The sequence below is a fragment of the Bactrocera oleae genome, chromosome 3 (genome assembly GCF_042242935.1).
Source record: "Bactrocera oleae isolate idBacOlea1 chromosome 3, idBacOlea1, whole genome shotgun sequence".
Taxonomy (NCBI): Eukaryota; Metazoa; Arthropoda; class Insecta; order Diptera; family Tephritidae; genus Bactrocera; species Bactrocera oleae.
In genome coordinates this window covers 5419747-5433633 of record NC_091537.1, presented here as the reverse complement: position 1 = coordinate 5433633, position 13887 = coordinate 5419747, and the positions used below count along the sequence as shown (strand labels likewise).

The following is a 13887-nucleotide window of genomic DNA, read 5'->3' as shown; positions in this document are numbered from 1 at the left end:
CACATTTTTAAATTACAGAGTGGCACCAATCAGAGGGGAAGAAAAGAGAGTAACATATGCAAATTCTTACAAATGAACAAATGTTTAAGGAATGTGTCAATCAGAAAAGATTATTTAAAATAATTGCACAAAATTTGTTTAGGAATTGTGTGAATGCAATTAGTTTTGATATAATTTTCACATTCATTTATATTAAAACTCAAAATAAATTCTGGCAACGCGTTTTGCGAATTTCCAGCGAAATCCCGCCAACAATTCGCCGCTGGCAACGCCAAACACAAGTTTGTCTGTCTCTTCGACAAAGTAAGCACGAGAAATTCTGTTAGATTATTTCAATTAATTTTCAATATTCAATGTCGCTATTCGAAATTTAGTACAGCATAAATAAACAAACTAAATTAACTGTGTGTGATTCATAAGTGTGAAGGTGAGTGTGTGCATACATAGGAAATTAGCAACAAAAGTGCCAGTGTCAAATTGGAAGGGGGAAACAAAAAAAAAAAAAAATCAAGCGTGGCTGCAAAAACGCCAGCATTGCCGGCAAAAATCCACCGAGTCACGCCTCTACACACCGCATTTGCCAACAAACTAAAATGCTCTCAGCAAACTGTTTTGTCGTAATAAACAAAAAATAGAAAAATTTATTAATAATACAGAAATAAGAGTGCCGCTGCTAGCACTTAAATAAGTTCATTATTCATATGTGAAGCATATATTTTCTACGAAATGGATATTCTAGCCAAGAATCGGAATTTACTAAACGACAACAACAACAATTTGCACAACGTATGCATATTGAATTATTTGTTCAAGTGTGTGGGGGGAAAGCTGTGAGAATTGAAATGAAAAGAATATAGCGGCAACGCATGACAATTTGCGCGAATCTATTTGCTTTTGTTGTATTTGTAATATACTAACATTGCAACATGTTCGATTGTATTGGCCAACAGTGGTGAACGGATGCGGATTTGTGCGCCCTTTTCCGTTTTCATCTACCCACACACACACAAGCATACACAAATCTTTACAAAACAGTTGTAATTTGAGTTTCGAGTAAAAAGTCAAAATATTTAAAATTCTGTGATTTTTTAAATTGAATTTGACTGCACACAACTTTTTTTTTCATTAAAATAATTAATACTATATGCATAAATAATAGTGAAAAAAGAATATACATTTTAATATAACACAATTAAAATTGCATCCTTACAAAAATAGAATTGTAAGTCATCACATTTGTAAACCTGTAAATATGTGTATTAATTTTGCACGTGCCCCAGCTGAATTGTGACATTGAACTTCATTGCCACCAATAAACGTTGCTGTGTCAGCTCTCAATTGCATGCCGCTTGCTCAACTGTGCCAGACATTGGCATCTTCGTCTACCTGTTGTAGGCGGGAATCCCTATTTTTCATCCGTTTATTGGGATAATTTTAAGACATTGGCATCAGACTTGCTGCTTGCTTAACACTACGTCCGTCCCGCAACGATCTACAGCCCGTTTGCATAGACATGCACACACCGACGCACACTTAGTAAATAGTTGCGACAATTCACTAAGCGTTCAATTTTTTTACTTTGCGCCTGATCGTTCGCATCATCCGAGACATTCAGAGTACAGAATTGATTTGCTTCGATTGCTCAATCGAAAGGCGAATACTTGTGCTCGTGCCATATTGTTTTTATTTTGGGCTTGTTGCTGGTATTGTTAGTATTATTAACTAAGAGGTCTGTGTGGCATGCTACCACGAAAATAGCTTCAGTTATTTTTGTGCGCTCCGCCGTTATTCACAATATCATCGCCGCGAGTATAGACGGGGACAGCTTCCATTGCACATCGCGCGCTGAAAGATTACTCAACGCTGTGTATTGGATTTATCAATTAATTTTCGACGTCGAACGATGAGTGAGAACGTGGGCGCAGTTGCAGTAAGTGAGGAGCGTGGCAGAGGCGACGCGACATTGCAACAAGTTGTTACTTTTGAATTACCTTCACGTTATTTGTCTGTCATTTTCTTTTTCTTTTGTTTTTTCAATTTTGTTTTGTGTATTTTTTTAAGCTTATCTTTTTCGGCGCTACTGAATAGTGTTTGCTTTACATTATCTGTTTAACTACATAATATTATTTTCTCTCATTTCTTTTCTTTATGTGCTTTTTGGTGCAGAAATCAAAATTCAAAGTGAAAATGGCACCAATTAGTGAAAAAAGGCCACAGCCTCCAAATACGAATCAAATCAAAGAGAACGGTCACACAAGTCATGGTCATGGTCATACGCATCTTCACACTCATACAAAGGAGAATGCCAGTAGTAATACGTCTGGTGGTAAAAATGCCGGTGTGAAAACGAAAGGTTTGGAAATACTCGATTTCCATGAATCATGGCTGGAAGAAGTCGAACTGTACAAGGATAAATTGTATGTGCAAAAGAATCTTTTGCTTTCGTCACACAATCACGCTCATACCCCACATGGTTGTAAAATCGATGCACCCAATCATTATACTATCAGTATGAATAATAAGTATATGATTAATGTACCACCGGGACATAATGAACATAACAACAATAACAACAATAATAATAGCAACAATATTCTAAATGGTACAAATATGAGACGTCAAAGAGGTGGTGGCACACCGTTGACTGGACCGTCAATAGATCCGTCAATAATTAGTAATGCCTCGCTGAATAAGTCAAATAGGATTAGCATTCGTAGTAATACTGCGGCTCCATTAACGTCCTTTGCAGACGTCACCACGCCGATGACCGGCGTGCAGGTATGTAGAGCTGTGAAATAATATCGTATGTCAAATATATATTCCAAATTTTAGTGTTTTTTTTTTATTTGTGAGTAGTTTTCATTGAATCGTTTTGAAAGCGGGATATTAAGCGAAAAAGTGTTTGTGCGTTTATAATTGAAAACACCTCAGCCTGAAGAAGCCTGCCCTCTGGGGATATTGAATACCGACAAAGGGATTCCTATCCTTAAATTGGCCGAAACATCTTTTCAACTTTTGTAATACCCAAAAGGAAACATCGGAGATCCAAGAAAGTGTATATATAAATGTTCAGCGTTAAGAGCTGAGTCGATTTAGCCATGTTCGTGCGTCTATCTGTATATACGCGTACCTGGTCGCTCAGTTTTTAAGATATCGATCAAAAATTTCGCACACGTCCTTTTCTCCTCAAGAAGCTGCTCATTTGTCGGAATCGCTGATATCGGATCACTATAGCATATAGCTGCCATATAAACTGAACGATTAAAGTTTAGTCCTTGTAAAGAAAACTTTTTTAATTGACGAGATAACTTCACGAAATTTGACATGGCTTATTGTCCAAGGCAAGGCTACAAGCCCTGCAGAAACTGTTTAGATTGGACCACTATAGCATGTAGCTGCCATGCAAACTGAACGATCGGAATCAAGTCCTTGCATGGAAACTTTTTTATTTGTCAAGATATCTTCACAAAATTTGGCATAGCTTGTTGTTCAAAGCAACGCTAGAAGCTGCGCAGAAATGAGCGAAATCCAGTCCTTGTATGGAAACTTTTTTATTTGTGAAGGGTATTATGGCTTCGGTACAACCCTTTCTTAACCTTATTTCTTGTTTTGATTACTATTGTCAAAGCTCAAATGTCTTTCCGGTTGTAGCAATACTTCTTCGATCTCTAACACGCCATCAACAGTTTTCAAATCGATTCAGTGTTCTAAATATAATGTTATTAATTAGTATTTTATTATTAAATATATTATATATTTTATTTAATACTTGTTTTAACCATTTGAAATTATTTATAACAGTTATATGTAACTAACCTAACCTAACTTTTGTATACCGATTGTGTTTCTGTTCCTTCCTTCCACAACCAATGGCACACATACCTACACACCACACGATACCTAATACAAAAACCGTTATACAATGTTCCTGCGTATCCCGTACGTGAATTGACGCTGTTGCTGTATTGTTTATGTTCCGTGTTTATTTGTTATATTCTCATTGTGCATGCGCCCTAACGCTATAGTTGCTTTTGAAGCGACCACGCGATGAACCGGTCGGAGTGTCCAAATTAATTGCGCATAACACCAAACGCCATTCCCATCCTCACCCGCATACACCGACAAATGGCAGTCCACGGCGTTCGTTATCACCAACCAAACGTGCCGCCGGCGGCGGTGGTGGTGGTGGTGGTGGCCTAGGTGTTAATGCCAGCAATGCCATCAATGCTGCTGCCATAAATGGCGGCGCCTCTACCCTAAGCACTGCCGATAAGTCATACATTGCTGCACCAACCCAGAAAGCATTAAACAAAATCATTGTGAATCAATTCCACGCTAGTAGTTTGCTTAATCATAATGATAAGAAATCGGAATTGCTAACGCAAAATGGCCTTAATAAGACGGCAGCAACCGCTTATGAGACTAGCGTTTATGCCTCACAATATATGCCGCACGATAATCGCACCACCTATCATAATCGTCATCCAATTGCCGATAATTCAACTTATGTGGGCGTTTCTTTAGCTAAAGGCGGTGACGGTGATCGCAGCAAGCATGGCAACACACCCGAGGATGATCCTTGTGCTGGTGAGTGGTGTACCACACAAACAACAAATTATCCATATTATTTACAAAGATATTTTCCATTTTCTCAACCATTACATTTAAAGCAATCGACGATGTGAACGATTATACCGATAGTGATTCGGACGAAGAATATACCGGTCATCCATTCTACCTCGTTAGTGATTTAAATGAAAAACACCAAAGTAGAAATATACGCTATCTACCCGAACATGTGAGCAACGATGTAACGGAAGATAGCGAAGCCGATACCGAAGCGAGCGAATACTACAAACCGGAGTGTATATTGTCGCCAAGTATTTTTCCAAATGTGCCACCCTACTTGAATTTCTCATCGCACGCTGAAAAGGGTCCTGCTGTGCCGCCAACATTACATCGTGTGCTAAAGTGGAAACTTAGTCCGGTAATGCCGAAGATAGTGAAACGTGTGGTGCTCAACTCAGGTTTTCGCATTATTAAAAGTGCGTAACAATGCAACTCTGTCTATAAATTATTATTATTTTTTTTTTATAACAATAATTTTTGTGTACGCCGCTCCTTAGACACCACCGACTGGATGGCCGTTTGGGAGAAACACATGAAAAGTCCAGGCTTTCGCACAATACGCTCACACCAAAAGTACAATCATATGCCGGGTTCGTTTCGAATCGGTCGCAAGGATAGCATGTGGCGGAGTATACATAATAATATGAAGAAGTTTGGCAAAAAGGAATTTGGTTTTATGCAAAAGTAAGTAAACAGGATTGTTGAAGAACATAACCTCAATTGCTGATATTGCTAAGTAGACTTTAAAAAAATTTTTTTTTTGGTTTTTTTTGTTAAAGTTTTTGTTGCATTTTGGCGTTTTTCAAACCTCTTTTAAAACGTTTAGATTGTGTTATAAATAGTATAATAAACTATTGCTCATTTGCAGATCTTACGTAATGCCCGATGATTTGGAAAATCTGCGACAAGTCTGGCCCAAGAATGCTTCGAGGCTGACAAAATGGATTGTGAAACCGCCAGCAAGTGCACGCGGCACCGGTATACGTATCGTAAATAAATGGAGCCAATTCCCAAAAGATCGTCCGCTGGTAGTACAAAAGTAAGTGTGTGTATATATGATATCTAATTATATTTAGTTCATACTCAACGAGAGGTCTATAAAGAAGACTCTCTGAAAATTTGAATTAAATCGTTCCAGCAGAATTCGAGAAATTGTGGGTATTGTATTTAAAAAGTCTGGTTTGAGAAAACCGCATTTAAAGAAAGGGGGCTTAGAAATATAAAAAAAATCTTTTTTTTTTGTATATTATTGTAGTATAACCCTGTAAGAATATGTCCCTAAAAAGATTTTTTGAAATTTTAATTTTTTTCGGAGTGGCTGCTCGGCGAGAGCTTTAAAGTCGTTTTTCTCTTAACTACTTTTTTAGAAACTTTTTTATCAGTTACTACCACTTTGCAGGCATGGAATTTTTTTAATATTTTTTTTTTTGGAAATATAATCGATTTGTACTCTTTAAAGATCAATAAAAAACATATAAAAATATTTATGGTGAAAATATTTTTTTTTTTTTTTATCGGGTCCGAAAAAGGCCTAAAATTCGGGCATTTACACAGAATACCCCCTTAAAGTTTCGCGTAAAGTCTTTTGTTCGATTAGACCCAGCCGAACCAGTTTGGAGGCCGGGTCAGTAAAATATCTATATCTTCGAAAATAATTTAAATTTTCAAAAATACTCTCGTAGAAATATTCTTGAATAGTTAAACTTTGAAAATATAAAAACAAAAAATCGATTTTTACCCCTCTTTAAGTATTTGTATTTGATCGTATATCCAATGTTCGGTTCGGCAAAATTCAATGTTCGTTACTAATAACTAATAATTTATATATATATATTTCTTTTTTTCAGATATATCGAGCGTCCACTGCTTATCAACGATAGCAAATTTGATATGCGTATTTATGTGGTGCTCACATCGATAAATCCCTTGCGAATATATATGTACAAAGATGGCTTAGCGCGTTTCGCGTCAGGTGAGTACCTTCCTCATGTCACACATAACATATACAAGTCCACAATTATAATACTTTCACCTTCTAACTCCCGCAGTTAAGTACAGCTCGGAGCTGACTAGTCTCGATGATCGTTGCATGCATCTAACAAATTATAGCATCAATAAATTCTCACAAAACTATTCGAAAAACGAAGATTTCAATGCCTGTCAAGGTCACAAATGGACACTACAATCGCTGTGGTCATGTTTGGAGACACGTGGCGTGAATACGAAACGTCTCTGGGCGACATTGCGTAATTTGGTGATTAAAGCGATTGTTAGCGGTGAATCGGGCCTGAATCGCATGTATCGTCAGAATGTTAATTTTCGTTATAATTGTTTTGAACTATTCGGTTTCGATGTTTTGCTGGATGAGAATCTAGTACCATGGTTGTTGGAAATTAATATATCGCCGTCCCTGCACTCAGAACTGCCATTGGATTTGCACGTGAAAGGACCACTCATACAGGCTGTGTTGAACACAGCGCTCTATCAGGTGCATACTCGAAATTTTATCCTTTATTTGCATACCTAACCTTCAATCCTACACTTAAATTGCGCAGGTGCCGCCAAAACTTAATGAAAAGCAACAAAAAGACATACAACAAGAGCTGAATCTGACGGGCCCACTGTGCCATGATAAGCGCATCTTCACCACCTGTCTCACTGCCGAAGAGGTGCGCAAACACAATCAATTCACTAATCGTTCAATTGAATTTCGCGAAGAATACCTCGAACCCATACTCGCCAATCTACTGCCAGACGATGTACGCTGCCTAATTATTGCCGAGGATGAGAATGTGCGCTGTGCGCCACTCGAACGCATCTTTCCAACCGCCGACACACATACCTACCTAAAATTTATCGACAATCCACGTTACTATAATCGCTTGCTGGACGCTTGGGAAACACGTTATGCTGATTATCGTGCAGAAGGCATTGAATTGCTGAAACGTTATTGCACCGAAGGCTATCATTTGAATGTATCCGATGCGGCTTTGGAGAAGGTGAGCAACTGAATTTCAGTAGCGCGTAATATTCATTGAATTTTCTTTACTTTCACTGAACAGCTGAGTCCAATTGTTCATTAAAATGTTTAGTATTATGAAAATCTCCCCTCAAATGTGGTGAATTTCTATATTTGAAAACTCTCCGCCACCTGAGAGATTTCACTTACCACATATTCTGTTGACTGCTTAAAAATCACTTTCAGAATTAGAATTCATTGCTTTTACGCTGTAAGGAGTTCAATATTTTTTCTTACGAAGTCCACGATGATCATTGTTTACCAACAAGACGAAGAAGAATGAACAGAGAAGGCCAATGAACATTTTTTCACCTCTATTCTTAAGGATAATGTCCTTTGAAGACAAGAGCAAAAGTCGTCTCTAGATTTTCGAGTAATCTTACCATAATAGCCCCAATTTCGAGAGAGACATCCTTGTTGCAAGACCCTTCGAAGGCCCACAATTCCTGTTCACACGACAGTTGGGTCTACGTAACCGGAAAGTACCTGAACTTTTACCCGACCAAGAATTGTCAACTCGGCAGCACTTCTCCAAATTACTTTAGAGATATTTTCTGCCAACAACAACAATACCCTCCTTTAACACCTCTTTCCTGCGTAAATGGTGCTCGCTTTCTGCACCCGTCTTTAGATGTCCCTGAAATAGTATCTGAGAACTTGTTTCAACAACAATACCAAAAATATTTTCCTCATATTCCGCAGGAACCCGATGTGGCATTAACCGAAATCGATATGTTGCATCAAAAGAAGAGCGAAATTACACTTGTACCCGATAACAATACAACCGGCGACAGCGCATTGGCTTCCAAAGCGGGTTCACCCGAATCAACGGCGGACACATCCGTGCGTTCGCAACACTAGAAACGCTTGCTGCTGCTCATGCTACGTGTGGCATGTTCTATTGACATTTGCCAAATAAATGTACAAACGCTGAGTGGAATTTACGCACAGAGGTACACATACATACAAACAGACATATTTACACATATACAAAAGTAATAAAAATAAATTAAATTCTTTGCAGCTAACTGTGAGAGTAAGGAACTAAGACTGAGCTTAGCTATCCAACAACAAATACCTAATTGAAAAGTAATACAACAAAAAACTGCAAGAGAAAAACAACAACAACACACATTATTGTATAATTTAAACGCAAATGATTATCAAGTCACAACAAATTGAAGTCATTGAAATTTAGTAAATTTTTTTGGAATATGTATAACATAGGAAACAACGCGCTTTATATTAAGTACTACTACTACAACATCAACAACTATACTAAAACAACAACATACCTTTAGCCACACTTACATACAATGTTAAATCTTGTGCAAAACACACACTGCAAATAATAACAACAACTAGTAACTAATGCGAATATACTAATGCTAATATTAATTATGAATATAAAATTGTATTTTGCTAAGGATATTTTAAAAAAAGTGTAAATCAAAAACAAACGAAACGAAAGACTTAAACAAAAAGGTAAGCACGAATTTATACATAGATCAGTGTATGTATGTATGTGTGTATGTAAATGCGCGATAAATAATTACTAAAAATAATGATTTTGATTTTATTTGTTTAATTTTTTTATTTTTGAAATGATAAGAAAATTATAAAAAATAGAAATATTACAAAAAAAGTAATAAAAAAATAGAAAATTTACCAAACCAAACAAAAAAAAATTTTAGAAGCACAAAAAACAAAAAATAAAAAAATTAAAAATTTAAAAATAATATACAAAAAAGTGTATAGGTGGCAACAGCAGCAAACAAAAAACCGTAATTTGTGCCAGTAACGGTGTGCCGCACTCCGACAACGTCTAAAAAGCTTAAAGTTATGCAGGTATATGTTACAACATTGGTTACAGCTTAAAAACCGAACGAAAATTTTCACCATAGCGATAATTGTCAACAATGATGTAAATATATCAACCAGACATCAGCGTGACACTTTTATATAAACATTTTTGAAAAAAAAAATATTCACCTCTAACTCATATTCACCACATGCAGTAGCTGTAATTTACAAAACTCTACTTTATTATATATATATATATATGTACAACAATCAACTTAACTACAATAATTTTCATATCACTTACAACAACATAAAATACTAAAGCAACAATCAACATTACATACTATCATCTCCATATGTGATACACCCCCAAAATTTCAAACAAATGGCAATATGTGCTCATGTAAGTGACGATTTTCAACACTTATACTTACGAAGGCTTAAATTTTGTGCCTTTTGTACTAAGAAATTGTATATTCATAATATATAATTTTATCACGCTAATATTGCATGAAATGAAATAAGTTATAACAATTAAAAAAAAAAATGCATGGAATCTCCCTCTCAAAAGGCCGTAAATTTAAGCCTCTTCATTGTAGTGTAGTAGTTTTTTTTGCTGAATATACTATTTGCATACAATATCAAACACGCATTACCAAATCACTTCCAAAATACACTAAACATATAACCTAATAACCACAAATGAATTGGTTACCCCGCTACAACTGAATAATTAGCCAAGAATACCTATTATGTGGTTTTGATTGATTGGTTGTTGTATCGACTCACTGAGCACTCGTATGTACTCACTGAGCACTCGTATGTACTCACTGAGCACTCGTATGTACTCACTGAGCACTCGTATGTACTCACTGAGCACTAGTATGTACTCACTGAGCACTCGTATGTACTCACTGAGCACTCGTATGTACTCACTGAGCACTCGTATGTACTCACTGAGCACTCGTATGTACTCACTGAGCACTCGTATGTACTCACTGAGCACTCGTATGTACTCACTGAGCACTCGTATGTACTCACTGAGCACTCGTATGTACTCACTGAGCACTCGTATGTACTCACTGAGCACTCGTATGTACTCACTGAGCACTCGTATGTACTCACTGAGCACTCGTATGTACTCACTGAGCACTCGTATGTACTCACTGAGCACTCGTATGTACTCACTGAGCACTCGTATGTACTCACTGAGCACTCGTATGTACTCACTGAGCACTCGTATGTACTCACTGAGCACTCGTATGTACTCACTGAGCACTCGTATGTACTCACTGAGCACTCGTATGTACTCACTGAGCACTCGTATGTACTCACTGAGCACTCGTATGTACTCACTGAGCACTCGTATGTACTCACTGAGCACTCGTATGTACTCACTGAGCACTCGTATGTACTCACTGAGCACTCGTATGTACTCACTGAGCACTCGTATGTACTCACTGAGCACTCGTATGTACTCACTGAGCACTCGTATGTACTCACTGAGCACTCGTATGTACTCACTGAGCACTCGTATGTACTCACTGAGCACTCGTATGTACTCACTGAGCACTCGTATGTACTCACTGAGCACTCGTATGTACTCACTGAGCACTCGTATGTACTCACTGAGCACTCGTATGTACTCACTGAGCACTCGTATGTACTCACTGAGCACTCGTATGTACTCACTGAGCACTCGTATGTACTCACTGAGCACTCGTATGTACTCACTGAGCACTCGTATGTACTCACTGAGCACTCGTATGTACTCACTGAGCACTCGTATGTACTCACTGAGCACTCGTATGTACTCACTGAGCACTCGTATGTACTCACTGAGCACTCGTATGTACTCACTGAGCACTCGTATGTACTCACTGAGCACTCGTATGTACTCACTGAGCACTCGTATGTACTCACTGAGCACTCGTATGTACTCACTGAGCACTCGTATGTACTCACTGAGCACTCGTATGTACTCACTGAGCACTCGTATGTACTCACTGAGCACTCGTATGTACTCACTGAGCACTCGTATGTACTCACTGAGCACTCGTATGTACTCACTGAGCACTCGTATGTACTCACTGAGCACTCGTATGTACTCACTGAGCACTCGTGTGTACTCACTGAGCACTCGTATGTACTCACTGAGCACTCGTATGTACTCACTGAGCACTCGTATGTACTCACTGAGCACTCGTATGTACTCACTGAGCAATTATATGTTCTAACAGTAATCGTATTTAGTCTCTAACTACGCGCTCGTATGTTCGTGCACTTGAGTTTTTAAAATATGTTTCATTAATTTCTTTCTTTTTCTCTCTGCCTTAATTGCTAATTACCGACCCACACAGGGTTAGATCGCCGTGAGAACAGCTCTTGGCCGTATAAAATTCGGTATCACCGTCGACCGTAGAACCGTTGTTGTGGGAACTGCTCTCTCATTGCCTCTATAATTCTCTCTTCCACTCTTTTGCCTCTCTCTATATATATAGAGTACGCTTTGTTTTGAGCTTACATATATTGTGTCTCTTGTTCATACTCAAAAAGTGCTAAATTATTGATTAAATTAATTTCTTTATGTTTTTGAAAGTCGAAAATTGGTTTGAATTAACTTTTTTCGCTTTTTAAATATTGTAAATAGCGGCAGCTCTAATAAAGTTTCATGACTTCTAACTTCAAAGTTTCACGCTAGGTGTCGCTCTAAGTGCAGAAGGTTTTTGTCTACACTAGATTTTAAAGTAATGGCTAAAGATTTGGCCAATACCCCTATAAGTGTTATAATTTTAAACAAATGTAGCAGCAGCGCACTATAATTATTAGAGAACAATTTCTAAAGCATTGTATTTAATTTATATACTTATACCGATTTTTTAAGGGGTTAGGGGTAGTCAGAGTCATGAAAAAATGAGAATTTTCAGTAAATTTTTTTTGCTATTAAATCATGTTATTTTTCAAAAGTTGTAATATGGCGTTATTATACAATGTTTTGACTTGAATTCACGAAAATTTCAAAAAAAAAAAAAATTGTATTTCCAAGTTATAGCTTTTGTTGACCCAATTCCTAGAAAAGGTCCTTGCGGGGACAATCATAAGTCCTTGGAGATTAATCTAAAATCAATTGGATAAAAAAAACATTTATTTTTCTTTCAAAAATGAACAAAATGGCGGCCTTAGGAAAATTTTTTTCCAGATTTTCGGGAAAAAAATCAACAGTTGGTCTTAAAAATTCGAAATTTTTGAAAAAAAAATCCGTCCATTAGGCCCGAGTTTATTATGTATTATAAAAGCTGTTTAAATTTCATTAAAATATACTCAGCGGTTTTCGAGTTACAGTTGTCCCCAGTTAAAAAAAAAAAAGTTTTGAGAAAACGCATTTAAATGCTAGCTACCTGCTCTCGAGCGCTCTTTGTTATTTGTCGAATAACACAAAAAGTAATTATCGGATCAACTTTCATTTTCGTTTTCAGCGAATATTTTTAAGATTTTTAAGATAATTTTTTTTTTTTTTTTGAAAATTCTGTCTACCAGTAACCCCTTAAAGAGGAGATGTACCGCGGATAATAAAAATTCTTCCGCTTTAAAGTTTATTTTGATATACGTAGGTTCGTCCTTTCATCCTTTGTTACTGCGTTACTGTCCAACCTCTCGTGCATATTTCCGACTTGAAAGCGCCTTTTACCATTCGTTTTTCAATTTTTTTTTTCAACCCAAAATGGCATTTTGTTTTATCTAATGATATTTCCCAACATTTCTGCGATTTCTTCAACTGAATCTTCTACCCTATTTCTAAATATCGGCACTATATTTTTTGATCATTCAGTCGATCTGCTTGTTGTAAGTGGTCTCATTTAAACCTGGTCTTACTGTCTCGACTCCTTAATACGTAAGGTAAGTTTATATAACTTTTGCCAGTTTCCGAACGTGAAGAAGTAGTATGTTCTTGAGCGCTTAAGCTGTGAACCGATTCTACGTCCCAAAATAACTGACACTTTCATTTAGCTAGCCAAGCAGTAACTGCAGGAGTCGCAGCCGGCATTTTCGATTCTACAAAAATGCGAATTCAGTCAAAAAATTACGTCAGCAAAGTTGATAAAAACTAGATAATCCGACAAACGGAGCAACTTTTAAATATACTCCAAATGGTTGATGGACTTTGTGAGCAACTGTTTTAGGGCAGAGATTTTGAGGTTTACTTTTGTTTGCTAAGAGACGCTATTAGGTTAACAGGTCGATCGTAACAGGATCTCACTTGGACAGAGAGGTGCCATTAGAAATGTAACATTTCATCTAGACGCCAATCGGAACAGGGAGCGAATCTAAGTCAGCCCTTCTGTAATACTATTATATAATATCCACCTCAGTTGCTGCCCGCGTCATTTTAAGTTCGATAAGTGCTTAGCTCCATCAGTGCCTACGCCTTGGCGCTA

General features: G+C 37.2%; 1 protein-coding gene across 6 annotated transcripts; it reads left to right on the top strand.

Annotated features, from left to right (window-relative positions):
* The first annotated feature begins 237 nt into the window (after positions 1-237).
* On the top strand, positions 238-9227 carry TTLL4B (Tubulin tyrosine ligase-like 4B). Of its 6 annotated transcripts, none has more exons than XM_036358683.2 (11): positions 238-303; positions 2167-2778; positions 4026-4587; positions 4671-5045; positions 5127-5313; positions 5498-5668; positions 6477-6601; positions 6678-7117; positions 7185-7628; positions 8351-8601; positions 8673-9227. In XM_036358683.2, the coding sequence occupies exons 2-10, from the start codon at positions 2188-2190 to the stop codon at positions 8507-8509; spliced, it is 3054 nt and encodes a 1017-aa protein (XP_036214576.2). In that variant the 5' UTR covers positions 238-303; positions 2167-2187; the 3' UTR covers positions 8510-8601; positions 8673-9227. The 6 variants fall into 6 exon arrangements, with proteins under 6 accessions (XP_036214576.2, XP_036214574.2, XP_036214572.2 ...); XM_036358681.2 differs by having other exon boundaries at positions 292-427; XM_036358679.2 differs by lacking the exon at positions 238-303 and adding an exon at positions 638-786 and having other exon boundaries at positions 4038-4587.
* The last annotated feature ends 4660 nt before the right edge of the window (positions 9228-13887 follow it).